The following is a 17,788-nucleotide window of genomic DNA, read 5'->3' as shown; positions in this document are numbered from 1 at the left end:
TGCAAATGACCTCTCAGTGATATAGTGAAAAATTGACTGCAATTTTCCACGGCCATATAGTGACTAATCACTATATATTAGTGAGTTCATATACGTGGAAAGTGGCAGCCAAAACAATGAGAAACACTGGAAATTACTAAACATAATGTACTTATTATTTCATTTAATATGTTAATGTCATTAATAAAAAGTGACATATTTAAAGCATTTGCATAAAATAAGATATAGTGGGAAATGTCTGGGGGTTTTTTTCTGCATAAGGCCTCGGCCATGTTACCTGCTTGCTGGCGGAGGCGCGCTGAGGCGCGCTCCCGCTCAGCACCGAGCCCCTACAGTCGCAATTAGAGCGGCTTTAGTAGGGGCTCGTCCACGCTTCCGCAAGCGCGCGGCAGCGTAGGTCTTACCAGAATTTAAAATTTCAAAAGATTGCCAGCGGGCAGGGCCGGTCAAGTGAGCGGTTCGCCCAATGAGGGCGAACCAGCTCCGTGACGTCACTGGCCCGCCCCCTGACGGCGCGCAGGGAAAGCACCCGCAAGGCCAGGGAAAGCACCTGCTTTCCCTGAGCCTCAGCGCGCCTCAGCACGCCAGCGGGAAGCTTGGCCGGGGCCTGAGACATTGAAAACTAACCCCAAAAAGGCTATAGCCAAATTTCTTGTCTTATATTTCACATATCATGGGCAGTGATTATCAGTAATACAATAAAATTACATATAGCCATTGATCTGTTACTCTGAATATCTTTGATGCTTACATTTGAATATTTTATATTTTGTATGTATATTTTAAGGGTGGGCACTTTTACCAGTGTTTTGGTTTAAAACATATTCATATGTTGGGTTTGTCTGAACTCGATTGGTTTTGAATTTGTAAAAAAATATAGAATAAAATCAAAATAGGCAGGGAATTTTTTTTTACATTTTTTGGAAATTGGAACTTTTGTGCTTAAGTTTGTGAAAGTTTTCTGTTCACAAACCACAAAATGTGCCACATTATAAAAAAAAGTAACAGATTGCGAGAATGAGCCTTTCTTTTTTTGGCTCTTATTTCACTTGAATTTAAAAATGTGTTTTTAGCGTTCGGCCCGGACATCCAAATCAGTGTGAAAGTTCAGATTTTAAACCTGCAAACCTGCCCATCTTTGGTATATAGGCTGTGTGGTATATTGGTGCATCACCACAAAAAGCTCAAATAACATGAATATCCATTAGATGAATCCAGAATCCAGGAACAATGATATGTAGGAAAGAATAAACATCCCAGGGTGAAAAAACAGGGACCTGGTGGTGCCCACACGGCTACCCCAAACTATGTCTCCAAGATGCATAAATTCACCCCTGAGGTATGATAATAAACTGTCCAGCAAAAGAAGGTAATAAATAATGGGCTGCAGCCCTTTACCTGTCTTGATGTAATTCCAGATGAATGGATTCTTTAGCGTGCAATCCTCAGGTAGGAAATCCAAGGAGGTAGAAGAGAAGAGGAGCACAGCTCACAGCGTCCAGGAACGCAGAAAAATAAGGGCAACTCCAAACATGGGATAAAAATATATATTAGCCTTTAATAGTCAGCTTGGCAATAGTACAGGACCACGCACCAACGCGTTTCATCCCTCAGGACTTTCTCAAGGTGTAGGGAGAGACAAAATGATCTACTATTTATTTGTAAAAAATTCCCGCCAAAATCGGCTGCCAGTGACGTCATCATTATGCGTCCCAAGCTGACTATTAAAGGCTAATATTTATTTTTATCCCATGTTTGGAGTTGCCCTTATTTTTCTGCGTTTCTGGACGCTGTGAGCTGTGCTCATCTTCTCTTCTACCTCCATCTTTGGTATATATGATATACTGTCAGGGGTGGATTTAAAAATATGCCGCCCTTAGGCATTTACCTGGTGCCGCCCTCCTCCTTCAGCATAATTTGCTGCTGCGCTGTCTGGTAGCCATGGCAATGCAACGTCATGTGCGTGACGTTGCCAGTGGCGCATGCGCAGTCGACACTTGCTGCCAAGCGCCCATCACGCATGTGCATGAGCGGCTGGCAAGCACTGATGTACTGTATGCCACCCCCACATTTTGCCACCCTAGGCCTTTGTTTCAGAGTGCATTGAATATTTAATGCTGTTCCTTTCAAGTTTCCAACCTTTTTCTATTGGATGCAGCACAGAACCATCAGCTCATCAGCACAGCTCCATGTATACATCAGATGAATCCATAAAGTAATATGAGAAATGATCATAGAAAATCAATTTAACCCTGATAGCACCTCTCTAGTAAGTAACTTTGATTTGAGCTGAGCAGGATTTTCCCTTTCCCCATTTCCCCTCCAATTATTTATCACCAACTCCAACTGCATAAATATATATATATATATATAATATGGTGACTGTTCAAAAATGTGTGACAATCAATCTGTGTTTATAATTGCTCACTTTTGTATATTTTATTTTTTGAGTACAACTCTTTTACAAAATGTACATTAGTGCCTTTTTTCAGATCTCATGAAAATATTGTGCTGTCTTATGGAATGGATTTCTTTGTGAACAACTGCTGATCTGTAGCTCTCTCTATAGCTTTCTGCTACTTCAATATAACCCTTGCTGCAAAAAAAAATGCTTTGCAGGCACTTTGTGCAAAGAAGGGGTTAGTGTACTTTTTAAACACATAAGGAGCTTAAAGTTGAAAACGCGCACACACTCACACACACAAAGTCGTACATTAAAATATAAATATATGATCCAGTAACCGTTTGTCACCTTTTCAATTTATAAAGGTAAAGATGTGCATAGTAATCATATCATTTTTTTTGGAACAGTGTGATGTCATAATGTAAACGTCTACACAATAGGAAAACATGCAACATGCTCTGGTACTAGAAGGTTTCACTTATTTTTCAATTATTTTTCATTTGCAAAATCATTTCTTTTTTATAGCATCAAAATATTGATTCATTCTATCCTAGAATAGATGTGCTAATAAGATAATCTGTAACACTCGAAGGCTAATTCCATTATAATAATAGCTATCTATTGTAGAAAAACTAGGTAGACAATTGTGTTGTTGTGACTTGTCCTTATAAAATATAGTGTATAGTGTAAAGCCTAACAATATTTGCAAAGTATTATTTGTCATATTTCTTTTATCATTATAATATAAATATTTAACATGCATAGGTTCTGTAAGAGATGATATTTTTATTTATATATATATATATATATATATATATATATATATATATATATACGTAAATGATCTGGAATTATGTTGTTGTTGTAAAAAGTAATATTACTTCAGAATAAAGAAATCTATACTTAAAACAGAAATGTACATTGTTATTGGCATAGGAGTTTTAAGTCTATAGCATATTTCCGGTTCCCAGTGTAATATAAATGTAATTTTCACACTAACTGCAACAAAAGGTGCTAGCTGGGAGATGGTTTTATCTATTGTACATGGGCAGATAGTGGAAGTGAGTATAGGAAAAGTGCTGTTGCTTTATCTACCTGATGAGTAATGTATCCTGCACCTAATAAGTTTTTGTTTATCCCATGTGCTTGTACAGAGATCTGTCTTGAGGAATTTGGACTTGGTTGGCTGTCATCTTGTGATGGACGTGATATACAGCTAGAATAATGACAATGATGAGTCCCAAGGTTATACCCAGAATAAGAGGCAACATTTCTTCTATCTGCTTTCTTTGATCCGCTGGACATTTGTATTCTGAAATGAGAAAATAAGCAGGGGAAAGTTATTCTAAACTAATGTCAACTTTAAAGACAAACCATCTTTAAATAAATATGATAATATATTGTAGATTTGTTTGATAGAATTATTCATACCAATGACATTGTGAAGAGTATTCCAAACTTTTTTAACTTACTTAAGTCACCCTACCCCCCACCCCGCCCACCCCGCCCACCCCGCCCACCCCTCCCCGGCGTTTTCAAGTGTATTAATGGAGTGGACAGTTACAAAACCCAAAACCTATGGTATGCTCCTGAATTCTTTGCTTCACTAAATCATTATTTTATTAAGTTGTGCTCTCTGCAGCTTGGCTTCAGTGCTGAGTTCTGATTCATATAATGTATTATTGTGTATTTGTAAAGCGCCAACATATTCCGCGAGGTACAGTGAGGGTAAAGAGTGACATCAATGACATAAACAGAATGACATACAAATATGGGCAAGCATGCACAAACAGATATGGAAGGTAATGAGGACAATGCTCACGAGAGCTTACAGCCTAGAGGGAATAAAGGGTAATGTGGCTGCTCATTGTGGGATGGCGTATGCCTGAGGGTGGAGTATGGGCCATGTCTCCCCGGAGCAGGACTTTCAATTATAAGTTGGATTCTACATCTGAGCCAGTGTGAGGACCGGCCCGCTTCTTACCTGCTGTGTCTTCATCCCCTTCCCCCCCCTCCCTCCCCCCTCCCCACTCCCCCCTCCCCATTCCATTGGGTTTTGGGTTTGCACGGAGGGTTCTTGACCTCACAAACAATTGGGCCATTTGTCATTTGCCACGGGTTGGTTACCCCCCCATGTGACATTTATCCAGGATTTATATATAGCAGTCTATTCATATTTACAACTGTTTATCGGCACGTAAAGTGTTTGGATGCACCTATGAGAGACATTCTCCTTCATCTTTCTCTTGTGGAGTATGGTCCATACTAAACCTAGATAATAAATCTATTGAAAGACCTTTCCTAAGCTAAAATGCTCCTATTACAACATATATGCATGATTTTCACGTTCTTGTCCAAATTTTTTATCACAAGCTTTAAAGTAAAATGGGTCATATTTGCTTCCCAATGCCTCATTCAATGTATATGATTATATGTTCTTCTTTCAATAAATGAGTTATGTGACCTAACTCCAACCTCAAACAGTAGTTCACTAATTTAGATATAGAGTTTATCTATATTAGAGTTTTGTGATATATACTTAATATTTGATACTATGTCTACTTTTATTTTGCCCCCTATATTTTTTTTAGCAAGACAATAGTGATCTTGGTGTAGTCAGTCTCAACCCTGTCTCATGTCTTGCAGGTGAATGGTGCATTGGTAGAAAATGTTATTATGAGAATGGCCAACAATTCTCTTGAATGTACAAATCTGCTGTTAATATGACAGACAGGTATATATTATTATCTGTATGGGAAAAACTCTGAAGTTACAATTTGCGATTTAGCAAGCCATGCTGTATTTAACTTTTTCTCCCCTCTTGCAAAACTGGTACAATAATGGTAACAACATAGCACCAAATCTGTCAAAATCCCAAGAAACCCAACCCACAAATATGATGCTGCTTTATTCTCCAGTATTGCATCTGTTTTGCATCTGAGAGATTTTAATAACCAATTAGCTGCGTAATACATATAAAAAGTCTGATTTTCAGTTTGGGGAAAATACATTTGAAACAAAATATAACCCCATTACTCCCTTATACATTCAACTCATACTCTGTTATCATTTAGATTGTAAGATTTTTTTTTAGAAGAGTGGTAAGAAGAGAATGTGAGTTTTTTCAAACCGCCCCTTTTAAGGTCTTTCTCAAAATGTGTGTATATTTTTATGCTACTTAACCCTTTGGCTGCAAGGATGGTCAGCAACACATTGCTGAGCAAAGGGTTAATGTAAATGTAACTTTGTGACATTAGTACACATTCCCCTGATTTACAGAACATTACGGCATTTCAGTAAAAATGTATGCAAAAGATAGTACATAGTATTAATAAACAACTGGCTGTATTGAGGATTTGAAGAAAGATGTATTATAGTGTAGGTGTAAAAATGCAATCAGGGAAGCAGCGAGAAAGTAATGCATGGTCGTTAGCAAAGAGAAATTCTGATGTTTTTGTTTGGTTCGATTAGTGTCGCCTAAAAATTTGGCTACAGGCGGTAATGCCCCCGTTAACGTGGAATAACACACAAACACATGCGTTAACACACACATGTGCTAAGGAGATAATGCACGCGTTACCCTTGTTTTCAAAGGCCCCAGTGTTAACGCAAAGGTAAATATTGAGCTAGCATGTGCAATAATATCTGCTACATCTGTATTTCTGTATTTAAATGTCCATAAATTACATCTTTTGAAACATCAAGCCAATTATAACTGGTTTATTACTGTGCTGCTCACAATGTAGCTATATGTTTCATGTAGGCACAAGAGTCACAGATAAGTTCAGGAGGAGTGAGGAGAATATATAAACTGTGGGATCTTAAATGTAAAACTGGAGTAAAATATGTTTTATTACTGTCCATCAGCCCAAAGTCTTGGTGGGGTTTTTATAGTTGAGGCTTTCACTCCTTGCTCTTTCCTTTGTGCTTTTGGATTTTGTCCTCCAGTAGGAAATCATATCAAATCATAACTTATTAAAGCACAGGTTGGTTAGAGTTACAATACAGGGACCCACAAATCAGAATTTCCAACACTTTTCACATATATAGGAAATTAGCAAAAAATATTACGGAGAGGAAGTGGCTCAGTGAGTAAAAGACACTGACTGGCACTGAGCGTTTGAAGAAGGGGAGCCTGGTTCAATTCCTGGTGTCGGCTCCTTGTGACCTTGGGCAAGTCAATTTATCCCCTGTGTCTCAGGCACCAAAAACATAGATTTTAAGCTCCACAAGGCATGGACTTGTGCCTGAAAAAATGTCTCAGTAAAGCGCTATGTAAAACTAGCAGCGCCATACAATAACATATTATTATTATATCCACTGTCAGTGCTTATTCTTCTAACTTTGTTTTTTTATTTTTTGCTTCACATGGACTTACAACCCAATGCTCTGCTTTTCTGGCACTTCGGGATAAACAATGTTCTTTTTAAAAATAATGTATTAACACACATCTATTCTTCTCAATGTTCTGTAAACCTAAAAAGTCTTCTTATCAATAAACTATTGTACTCTAATTAAAACCGTTCAAATATCATTCAAGTAGAACATTCATTCACATAAAATATTATTTTAAAAGGAAATGTATGTTTAATATAATCTTCAATCAAAATAAAACCAAGTGAGGAAATACCTTTCACTTAAATAAACATTTCCCTGTATACTCAAGGTCAACAGCATGATAATGATCTCGATCTAGTTTCGTACTTCTATTTGCTGGTCTCTTAATAATTTTGCTACAATAAAAAAAGATCTGAAGACCTTCCTATATCATTATTCACAATAATGATAATTAGTTGGCAGTTATGTAAAATGTTATATTAAATAAGTATATTTGACAATAATTCAAGGTGTCTGCAGTATAAGCTCAGACGAGAACTCTGCTATGCTTGTGTGGAACAGGATTCTTTTGGTTACCTGTCTCAAACACAAGGAGAAGCTATAAAGGGGCTCTTTGAAAAGATAATACATTGGATCAGACCCTACAGTGTGCATCCATTACTTTTGAAATATGTGCAGCCAATTTTCTGCTATCAGAGCAATACAACGCAATTTAGGAAGAAAGGTATTTTTAAAAGCTTTTTTTGTAATCAAAGTCTAGGAAACAGTTCTGCACAAAAAGTGGCAGACAAAAAACATATCCAGACTCTTGCCAGAACTGCCTAATCATCTTAATCATACCTGCTCCTGATGCACTACTTAACAGTGCAAACATGCTAAAATACTATAACTTAAAGCAGCAGTCCAAGCTTCCACCCCTTTAACATGTGCATCAATACAAGCCACACAATGATAAGTAATAAGCTAAGTTGCCGATCGATCCGTTCTCCTGATCGTTCGGTGCAAATTCGGCTCCGGGGTTCACTAAATGGCTCAGTGCAGCAGAAGAGGACCAAAGATGCAAAGTTCTGTGGGGAAGATTATGTGACCAGGCAGTCACTAGATACAATTGGTTCACTGCTATAAAGAGGGCAGGGCTCAAAAAGGGGTGTGCCACAGTCTGTTTCAGAAGAGGAAGGGGATGTGACTTTGTAAATGGCTGCTATAGAAACAAAAAAATGCAAGATACATTATAATACATTAAAAATGTAATTCAGAGTTGTTGTTTTTGTAAATGCTACAAGTATTTTCTCATAGTACAGAATTGATTTATTAAAAAAAAAAACACACACACATGTAGGATATTGCTTGGTCTTCAGCTTTAAATGAGCATTGAATGTTCCAACACAAACTTATCAAGTAATTTTTTCCATTCTAGGATTCAGCTTGAAATGCCATAAATATGACAATAACAAACACATTTGCCAGGTTTGGACAAAGGAGAATTACTGTAAGCTTCAGCCCATGAGTGTGATTCCACCCTTGGTTTGTGAATAAAAATAAATAAATAAATAATATATATATATATATATATATATATATATATATATATATATATATATATATATATATATATATATATATATATATATATGCAAATATACCTGTATGCATATTTGCTTTCCTGTGGAGGGTTTTTGTCACTTTTTTTACTCACCATAACTTAACTCAGTATTATTTATATATATATATATATATATATATATATATATATATATATATATATATATATATATATATATATATATATATATATATATATATATATATACACACACACGTATACACACATATACAGGTCCGGAAATAATTGGACACTGACACAATTTTCATATTTTTGGCTCTGTACGCCACCACAATGGATATGAAATGAAACAACCGAGATGCAATAGAAGTGCAGACTTTCAGCTTTAATTCAAGGGGGCCGATTCACTAAGCTCTGTTAAGTGGCTTTAAGAGCGCAAAGTACCCTTTAAGCCCGATAAAGCTGCATTGCGATTCACTAAGCAGTGATAACGGCGCTTTTTCGGTCTTAAAAGGCATTTTGTTTGCCCCCGGCGCAAAATGCGCACAATCAGCCTATTGCGCTGATTTTTGCCAGTACTACCGATTCACTAAGCAGCGCTAAGTGAATCGGCCTTAAAAACGCGCCAAAAAAATGCGCCAGCAAAAGGCAGGCGCAAAAGAAGCTGAACTTAGATAAAATTTCATTGTTTACCTTTTTGCTGGCACACCATCCATACAACAGGCCCGCTCTTTTATTGCACCTGTATTTATGTCTGTAAACTATAGATGGACATACATACAGGTATAATAAAAACGTGTTGGCTTGCCTTGTTTGGATGTTTTTTTGAATGGTAATTTGCTGCTTTGTGTAAAAATGTGTTGCTAATGTACATTTAATTTTTGCAAATGTTTAGTTTAAGGCTGGTTTCTATAGATTATTTTATTGGCTTATTTTTGGCATATAGATGTTGTTTGATGGTTACTTTGTCATAGATTAATTTACACAATGGTTTGATAGTAGGATTTGAAGTGTGTAATTGAATTGGATTGTAATTGATTGGTGATTGGATTAATTGATGGTAAATTAATTGTGTTGATGCTTTGTTTTTCTTTAATGATTGTATCTGTATCTTGTTTGGATTAGTGTCTTTGATTAGGAGCATTGTTTGACATAGTATATATGATGCAAAGATTATTTGTATTGTGTACACATTGTCAAATTGAGTGTATGTATTTTGATTTATTAGATATTGATTGAGCTTGGTGATGTTAGATATTGGGAGAGATTTGTATTTGGCCATGTACAGTATTTATTTGTATATTGGTTAATCATGCACATACAGTATATATATATATATATATATATATATATATATATATATTATATATATATATATATAATATATATATATGTGTATATGTGTATATGTGTATATGTGTATATATATATATATATATATATATATATATATATATATATATATATATATATATATATGTATATATATATATATTTATATATATATATATGCAAATATAGCTGTATGGTCATCTGCATGTCTTAGGCAGGTCTGCAACCCCACCTTTCCCCATTATCACCCAGCATACAGCACTTCCACTGCAGCAAGGGATTCTGGGAAATGACATGCAAATGAGCACACAGTGTCACTTTTTGCCTCAATAACCATTTTTAACATGGTTCCCTATAGGCTTAAGCTTGCTGCATGGTCACAGCTTTGAGCACAGCCAGGGTTAAGGTGCATACCCAGAAAACCACCCACAGACAGCTGTTTCGACCTTGATGGGTCTCATCAGTGTGGGGTTGATTTTACTGGGAATGCAAGAGAGGCTTATGGGATAGGCTAAACCATAATACTGAGTTAAGTTATGGTGAGTAAAAAAAGTGACAAAAACCCTCCACAGGAAAGCAAATATGCAAATATAGCTGTATGGTCATCTGCATGTCTTAGGCAGGTCTGCAACCCCACCTTTCCCCATTATCACCCAGCATACAGCACTTCCACTGCAGCAAGGGATTCTGGGAAATGACATGCAAATGAGCACACAGTGTCACTTTTTGCCTCAATAACCATTTTTAACATGGTTCCCTATAGGCTTAAGCTTGCTGCATGGTCACAGCTTTGAGCACAGCCAGGGTTAAGGTGCATACCCAGAAAACCACCCACAGACAGCTGTTTCGACCTTGATGGGTCTCATCAGTGTGGGGTTGATTTTACTGGGAATGCAAGAGAGGCTTGTGGGATAGGCTAAACCATAATACTGAGTTAAGTTATGGTGAGTAAAAAAAGTGACAAAAACCCTCCACAGGAAAGAGATATATATATACATGATGAAGCCACTGTACAAATAAGTGGGTATCGGGTCAGGGTGGCTTAACCCCTTAATGACTGTAGCGGTTAATAACCGCTAAGGTCATTAAGGGGTTAGGGGACATTAGTTTGGCACTTGTTCTTATTTTGTATATTTTTCAGCACCCCAGTGTATGGATGAGGAGGAAGATGCAGCTGGCCTTCATCGTGGGTGCCGGACAAGGGTGAGTACAACATGTATTTAATGTTTTTATTGTATTAATGTATATTTAATGGGCAAAAGCATTATTATCCATATGGTAGTTTTGCACATTAATGTAGTGTATGTGTTAGGGGGGTGGGGGGATGTGTGTGGTATATTGCTATGTTTATTGGGGGCAATTGTCCCCAATAAACATGCTATTATGCCTTAACCCCTTCATTGCCTTAGCGGATAGCCGCTAAGGTAATGAAGCTGCTTTAATGTATTTTTATTAATATTGTGTGGTAGCAGGGGACCCCCTGGTGTAGATGTGCAGGGGGTCTCCTGACCTGAACCCCATTGGTTTCAGGTCCGAGGACCCCCTACTTCAGGAGATACAGGCCCCGTTATGGGGTGCCGGTATCCCCTGCACTTTAAAGCTCCCGCGTCACGTGACCGGGACATTGAAATTCTGCAGGGGATACCGGCACCCCATAACGGGGCCTAATCTCCTGAAGTAGGGGGTCCTTGGACCTGAAACCAATGCGGTTCAGCTCAGGAGACCCCCTGCTCATGTACACTACTATTAAAATTCATTTTTAGCCAGCACGATCGCCTGTAAGAACCGTGCATTGAGACGCAGCGTCTCCATGCAGTTCTTACAGGCTGCTTTGTTTATAATAGTTATCGTGCTAAATATCTTTTAGCACGATAACAGGGGGGAAAAAGGTGATCGTGCGCTATGGCCCTTTTGGCTAAGGCCGGCCGTAAACGCGCCGAGCAGCCTTAGTGAATAGCGCTTATGGCTTCAGCCTTTTGCGGACCGAGCGATATAACACATTTTAGCGCTAGTTAACGTAGCTTAGTGAATCGGCCCCAAGGGGTTGAACAAAAATATTGTATGAAACGTTTAGGAATTGCAACCATTTCATACACAGTCCCCTTATTTCAGGGGCTCAAATGTATTTGGACAAATTAACACAATCATAAATACAATGTTCATTTTTAATACTTTGTCGGGAATCCTTTGCAGACAATGACTGCTTGAAGTTTGGAACGCATGGACATCACCAAACGTTGAGTTTCCTCCTTTGTGATGCTTTGCCAGGCCTTTACTGCAGCTGTCTTCAGTTGTTGTTTGTTCGTGGGTCTTTCTGCCTTAAGTTTTGTCTTCAGCAAGTGAAATGCATGCCCGATCGGGTTGAGATCAGATGATTAACTCAGCTATTGCAGAATATTCCGCTGCTTTGCCTTAAAAAACTCCTGGGTTGCTTTCGCAGTATGTTTTCCGTCATTGTCCATCTGTAATGTGAAGCGCCGTCCAATCAACTTTGCTGAATTTGGCTGAATCTGAGCAGACAATATATCCCTATTCAATTCAGAATTCATCCGGCGGCTTCTGTCTTCTGTCACATCATCAATAAACACTAGTGACCCAGTGCCATTGTAAGCCATGCATGACCATGCCATCACACTGCCTCCACCGTGTTTTACAGATGATGTGGCATGCTGCGGATCATGAGCTGTTCCAAGCCTTCTCCATACTTTTTTCTTCCCATCATTCTGGTACAGGTTGATCTTAGTTTAATCTGTCCAAAAAATACTGTTCCAGAACTGGGCTGGCTTTTTTAGATATTGTTTGGTAACGTCTAATCTGGCCTTTTTGTTCATGAGGCTTATGAATGGTTTGCACCTTGTGGTGCAATCACCCACCACTGTTGTCTTCCGTGGACGTCCAGGCCTTTTTGTGTTGCAGAGCTCACCAGTGCATTCTTTTTTTCTCAGAATGTACCAAACTGTTGATTTTGCCACTCCTAATGTTCCTGCTATCTCTCTGATGGATTTTCTTTTTTTTTGCAGCCTAAGGATGCCTGTTTCACTTGCATTGAGAGCTCCTTTGACCGCATGTTGTGAGTTCACAGCAAAAACTTCCAAATGCGAATGCCACACCTGGAATCAACTCCAGACCTTTTACCTGCTTAATTGATGATGAAATAAGAAATAGCCCACACCTGTCCATGAAACAGCTTTTGAGTCAATTGCCCAATTACTTTTGGCCCCCTGAAAAAGAGTGGGCTACATATTAAAGAGATGTAATTCCTAAACCCTTCCTCCAGCTTGGATGTGAATACCCTCAAATTAAAGCTGATAGACTGCACTTTTAGCCCATATTCATTATTTAACTGTAACTTTAATTTATTTTTGGTACACAGCCGAAATAACAAAACTTGTATCAGTGTCCAATTATTTCCGATATATATACATATATAAAACCATGTTTAAAGATAGGAATTAAATAATACATCTGGTGCCCCAGTTTAGATTTTTTTTGCCCCAGAATACTTTAGTGAACTTTTTATTTCCTCTTGGGCCAAAAATGAGCAACACCCAATCAATAATAAAAATAAAATCTAGTACAAAGCGTGAAGTCCACAACAAACAGTATCAGTTGAATAATAAAAAAGGAAAATGTGTTGCCTTTTTTCCAGTGTGTACAGTAAGTATACTTATTTTCCTCATGCTTTGTAAATGTGCATTATTATTGTTGTTAGAATATGCTCAATCTTAAACCAAACTTTTATGCTCAGCCTTAATTTAATAGGAATATTTGTAACATAATAACATGTGCAAAAATATCCTTTGTATTATCACGTTTTTTTTTTACTTAGTGAAAGGTATAATAATTATGAATATGTTCCAGAACAGCATTGACATTCCAAGTAGTGATATAAAAAGTACTGTACCTTCACTGTAGACAAAGTCACTCTTAATATCAAAGGGCTGCATATGGACTTCTGAGAGGAGCAAGGTCACGGTTTTCTTTTGGTCGCTAGAGGAAAGACTCATTCTCTGTGTAGCTTCACATTCATAGGACATGCCGGATGGTGTGACCATGAGAGAAAGGTGGTGGGTACTGGCAGTATGCTTACCAGCTAAGAAGATAAAGAAAGTCATTTATAAATGTCCATACACAGCTACGTGTACATGTATGATAGACAGTGGTCCCTAATAGAGTTGAATTAATTATACTTCTATAAATTATCCCTTTTCTAGTGTTTTAGGAATGGTATGTTATCCTTGACTCAAAATAAGAAAAAAAAAATTTTTTGCAAATAATAAAGCAATTGAAAAAAATTGGTCCTAAAATACAATAAGCACATTCTGTTTCCACTCACATCCCCTGGTATGAAATGTATATTTATTGTCTGAGACCTTATGTCAAATGTAAGATTATACTTACAGTATATACTATATACTATATACTTAGAGTATACTTTTATACTTATACAGCTTTGTATACATTGGATACACCAGTGATTAATGCCAAAGTTAAAAACGCATCCCCATTAAATCTGCTCAGAAGTATCAGCAATCAAAGAAGAAGAAAGAAGAAGAATTATGACAAAGACACAGTATCCCAAAAATGCTGGGGTGGGGCTTAAAACCCCGGTTTGGTTCAAACTGAACAAATATTCATGTTTCAGTACAGTTTCATTCTGTGAAATACAGATTTAAAGATATACATCTTTATCTAGATCATTTTAACTCTGCTTCATCAACTAACCCGGAAAATTAATAATGACCCCTCTATTAATTCCATGTCAATATAATACATTTGGTTGCATGGAACAATGCCCCAGCTACACAGATGGGAAGAGCTGGAGGGGAGATGGAAGAACTGCATTGGAGTCAGCAATAGATGAACATCTGGTAATTGCACGTCAGCAGTCAACTGCAAAAATGACTCAGCGACTGCAGCTAACATCTCCTCTGATCATTGCAGGAGTTCCAGCTTCCATTTTTTTTTACTCTTGTGCTAATAAGGAGATTACGGGGTTTCACAAATTAAAGGGCTTTCTTTCTTTTTTTTCCTTTGCAAAACATCTACACGTAACGAAGCCTTCCTGGCCTTGCTTCACATTGCACAGTACACATTATTCAGTAGGCATTCTTTGAATACAACATGCTTTTGGTTAAGGTTGGAAATGCCTGGAATTTATGATTCTTGTCTGTAGTGTTATAATTCCTTACATATGATTTAGAAGATTTACATACATGCATTTGTCACTATAAATAGTAATACTCACGTCTTGCTCCAATTTTGAAGTATGAGCGCTCTGAAAAGTCATAGGAAAACTGCACTTTATTCATTTTCCACTGCATGCCATGGGCTTTTGTTGAGTCGTGTCCTTCCTGTTGGTGAAGCAGTGATGGTGGTCAAACACAGAATGGCAAAGATTGTATTTTCTTTTGCAATAAAGTAATAATATCATCAATTAGTTTTCAGACAGTACAACTAAAATATGTATATATTCTACCCCTATTAGGCTCTCTCATTAAAACAATGATATTGCAATTTCCATAGTAACATTATTATGTATAGATTATGTATGCATCTAAGTGATGCCTAACATAGGACTGTTGGTGTCTCATATTGAACACAAAGAGACACACTCTCTCTCTTCTCTTCTCTCTCTCTCTCTCTCTCTCTCTCTCTCTCTCTCTCTCTCTCTCTCTCTCTCTCTCTCTCTCTCTCTCTCTCTCTCTCTCTCTCTCTCTCTCTCTCTCTCTCTCTCTCTCTCTCTCTCTCTCTCTCTCTCTCTCATACTGTAGAAATGTATACATATAATATTGCCTGTCAATATTTGCTATGTACATTAAGTATCTTTGCAACTTGAAAATCATATATTGAAGTACCTTAGCGAAAAACAGCCTCAGGATGTAAGCATTGTCCATCCAGGACAAGTGTAGCTCAGTCTCGTTATTTCCGCATTTCCCTTTTATATCTGCACTTCTGGGTATTTGAATGTTTGCTTCTTCTGAAATCCACTGAAATCAGAAAAATGACAACAAAAATGATATTCTACATGTGATGACTGGAGGTAAAAATGATGGGAGAAATGATGGCATATGCACAGGTGATGTAATATTCAAACCACCATGAGCCCACCCTTTACTTTTTAACTAAAATATTTAAAACCATAAAAACAATTCAGGTAGCCTTTAGGAAATAACAAGGTGAAAGACAACTAAACTTTAACATGGCTCTTTGATTTTTTCTCCTTGGCAACTACTCTATGTAATGACATAACATATTCCTAATGTGTGCATACTGCTACAGTGCTTATTGAATGCAGACAGCTATATTAAGATGTGTGATTGTAAAGGAATCCTTACGTCCACTTCATTGCTAGCAGGTACTTCATAGGGTACCATTATTTTAGCTGAGAATTCAGCCATAAGACACGTTGTCCCATTTTCTCGAACCGCAAATATATATTTTTCAGGATTCGTGGATAGACCTGAAAGGTTTTCAACTTCTTGCTCTGCCACGTTATGACCAAAAATGTCTGTCAAACAAAGATACATGGTCAGTTATAATTTTAAGCCAACTATCATGGATTCGCGCACTTGCTTAATGTAAATGTTGCCCAGTTCTGTAACTAAATAGTGAGACCATAACCTCTATGTAAATTAACATTGACAGATATGGTGCTTTTGCTCATTAAGATTTAAGCAAAGATAAATTAAGTATGTATATATAAATGCTATGCGAAAACGTGCGGGAAACCCCTCTATTAAAGAAATGCAACTTCGATAGGAAAACACGTACAGAAAAGAAGGATAAATACTTGCAGTCCCAGGACAGTGGTGGGTGTGCTGCCCCTGGAATTCATGCTTCATATGACCTTTTCAAAAGCCCCCGAAATGCTGCCAGATAATATCCAAGAGGATCCTTCAAGCGAGCTACAGAGCACACTACAGCCGTGTCCCCTCACCCTCAATGCAGCACATACAGGCAGATGTACAGGGAGCTGTCCGAGGTGCTGAACTAGTTAGCGGAAGAGCAAATGCAATTCACCTCGCTGTATCCCACGAGAAGGTAAAAAGGAAGATTATAATTAAGACTTATTCCATAATACATATTGATACATTAAGCCACCCTGAATAGAAAAGCTGCATTAACAAACTAAATTGGTAGAATAACCTGAGAAATATTGACAATGATATCCTGTCTGCAAAGGTTATACAGTACTGTGAAACATAATCACAAGGTTGTGGTGAGATGTGCCTGTGCTGCATCCACACCGACAGAAGAATTACCAACAGAAATATGTATACAATGTATAGCAAATAATAGGAATTATTTTGGCTAAGAATTACCCACCTTATATTCCTTAAGCATAGCCTGCATTTCTGAAGCGAGGAAGCTGATCCGTGTAAAGTTAGACTAACGCCCCCATACAATAGATGGCAGGAAAGCTGTGCTACATCAATTCAGCTCATTCTCACCCATCTAAATGAATCTCTATCGCGATAAGAGGTCTGCAACTTTTCATGCAGCTGGGAATCCGTGTGATATAACTGTTCTGCGATCCTTTAGATCACCTGGTGATGCCAAATCATTTGGCATTCAAGAAAATTTAAATTGGGAATAGTGTTAGCTATTTGTATTTCACCAGCAGCTCATTTAATTAATATGAATTCAGTATGCATCATTCCAGTCCCTTATGGCTCAAGGTGGAAGAGGCTCGTTCAACAAAGCCACTAATTGTTCTAAGCAGCATCTTATATGTAATGATGGGGAAATAGACAACTTGGTGTTTCCTATTTTCTTTTTAATCACATATCTTAACACCAAAATCGTAACGTGCCTGTTATATTTAGTTTTTTGAGCCTATTAGTGCCCAGTGACCTTGAGTGTCCCCTTTATCTGTCCCTCTTGTCTTCTTTTTCTTTCATCATTGAGGTCGTTTTCTTGTTCGGAGGTTGCTCTGAGCCATGCTGGGAATATTACGGCTCTTCCCAGAGAACATTCCCAGGCAGGAAACACTTTGATTTGCCGCAATGGTATTTATGAATGTCTTGTCTTGCAGTGTACAGCAGTTATCATGCTAGACTTCCCTTACATAGATTGTCCAAATCTTCTGGTATATTGTCTTGCAGTGCATATTCCACTAGCTACAATTACAATTGCTGGTTTAACTT

The 17,788-nt window shown here is 37.6% G+C and overlaps 1 protein-coding gene across 1 annotated transcript; it reads right to left on the bottom strand.

The window, feature by feature from the left end:
• Positions 1 to 2,418: 2,418 nt before the first annotated feature.
• On the bottom strand, positions 2,419 to 17,330 carry LAMP5 (lysosomal associated membrane protein family member 5). The gene is made up of 7 exons (XM_075596026.1): positions 16,968 to 17,330; positions 16,413 to 16,665; positions 15,977 to 16,149; positions 15,497 to 15,628; positions 14,887 to 14,992; positions 13,543 to 13,731; positions 2,419 to 3,716 (listed from the first exon to the last, which is right to left on the bottom strand). The coding sequence occupies exons 2-7, from the start codon at positions 16,474 to 16,476 to the stop codon at positions 3,538 to 3,540; spliced, it is 843 nt and encodes a 280-aa protein (XP_075452141.1). The 5' UTR covers positions 16,477 to 16,665; positions 16,968 to 17,330; the 3' UTR covers positions 2,419 to 3,537.
• Positions 17,331 to 17,788: the final 458 nt, after the last annotated feature.

The sequence above is a fragment of the Ascaphus truei genome, chromosome 4 (genome assembly GCF_040206685.1).
Source record: "Ascaphus truei isolate aAscTru1 chromosome 4, aAscTru1.hap1, whole genome shotgun sequence".
NCBI lineage: Eukaryota > Metazoa > Chordata > Amphibia > Anura > Ascaphidae > Ascaphus > Ascaphus truei.
This window is presented reverse-complemented; position numbering and strand designations above follow the sequence as displayed.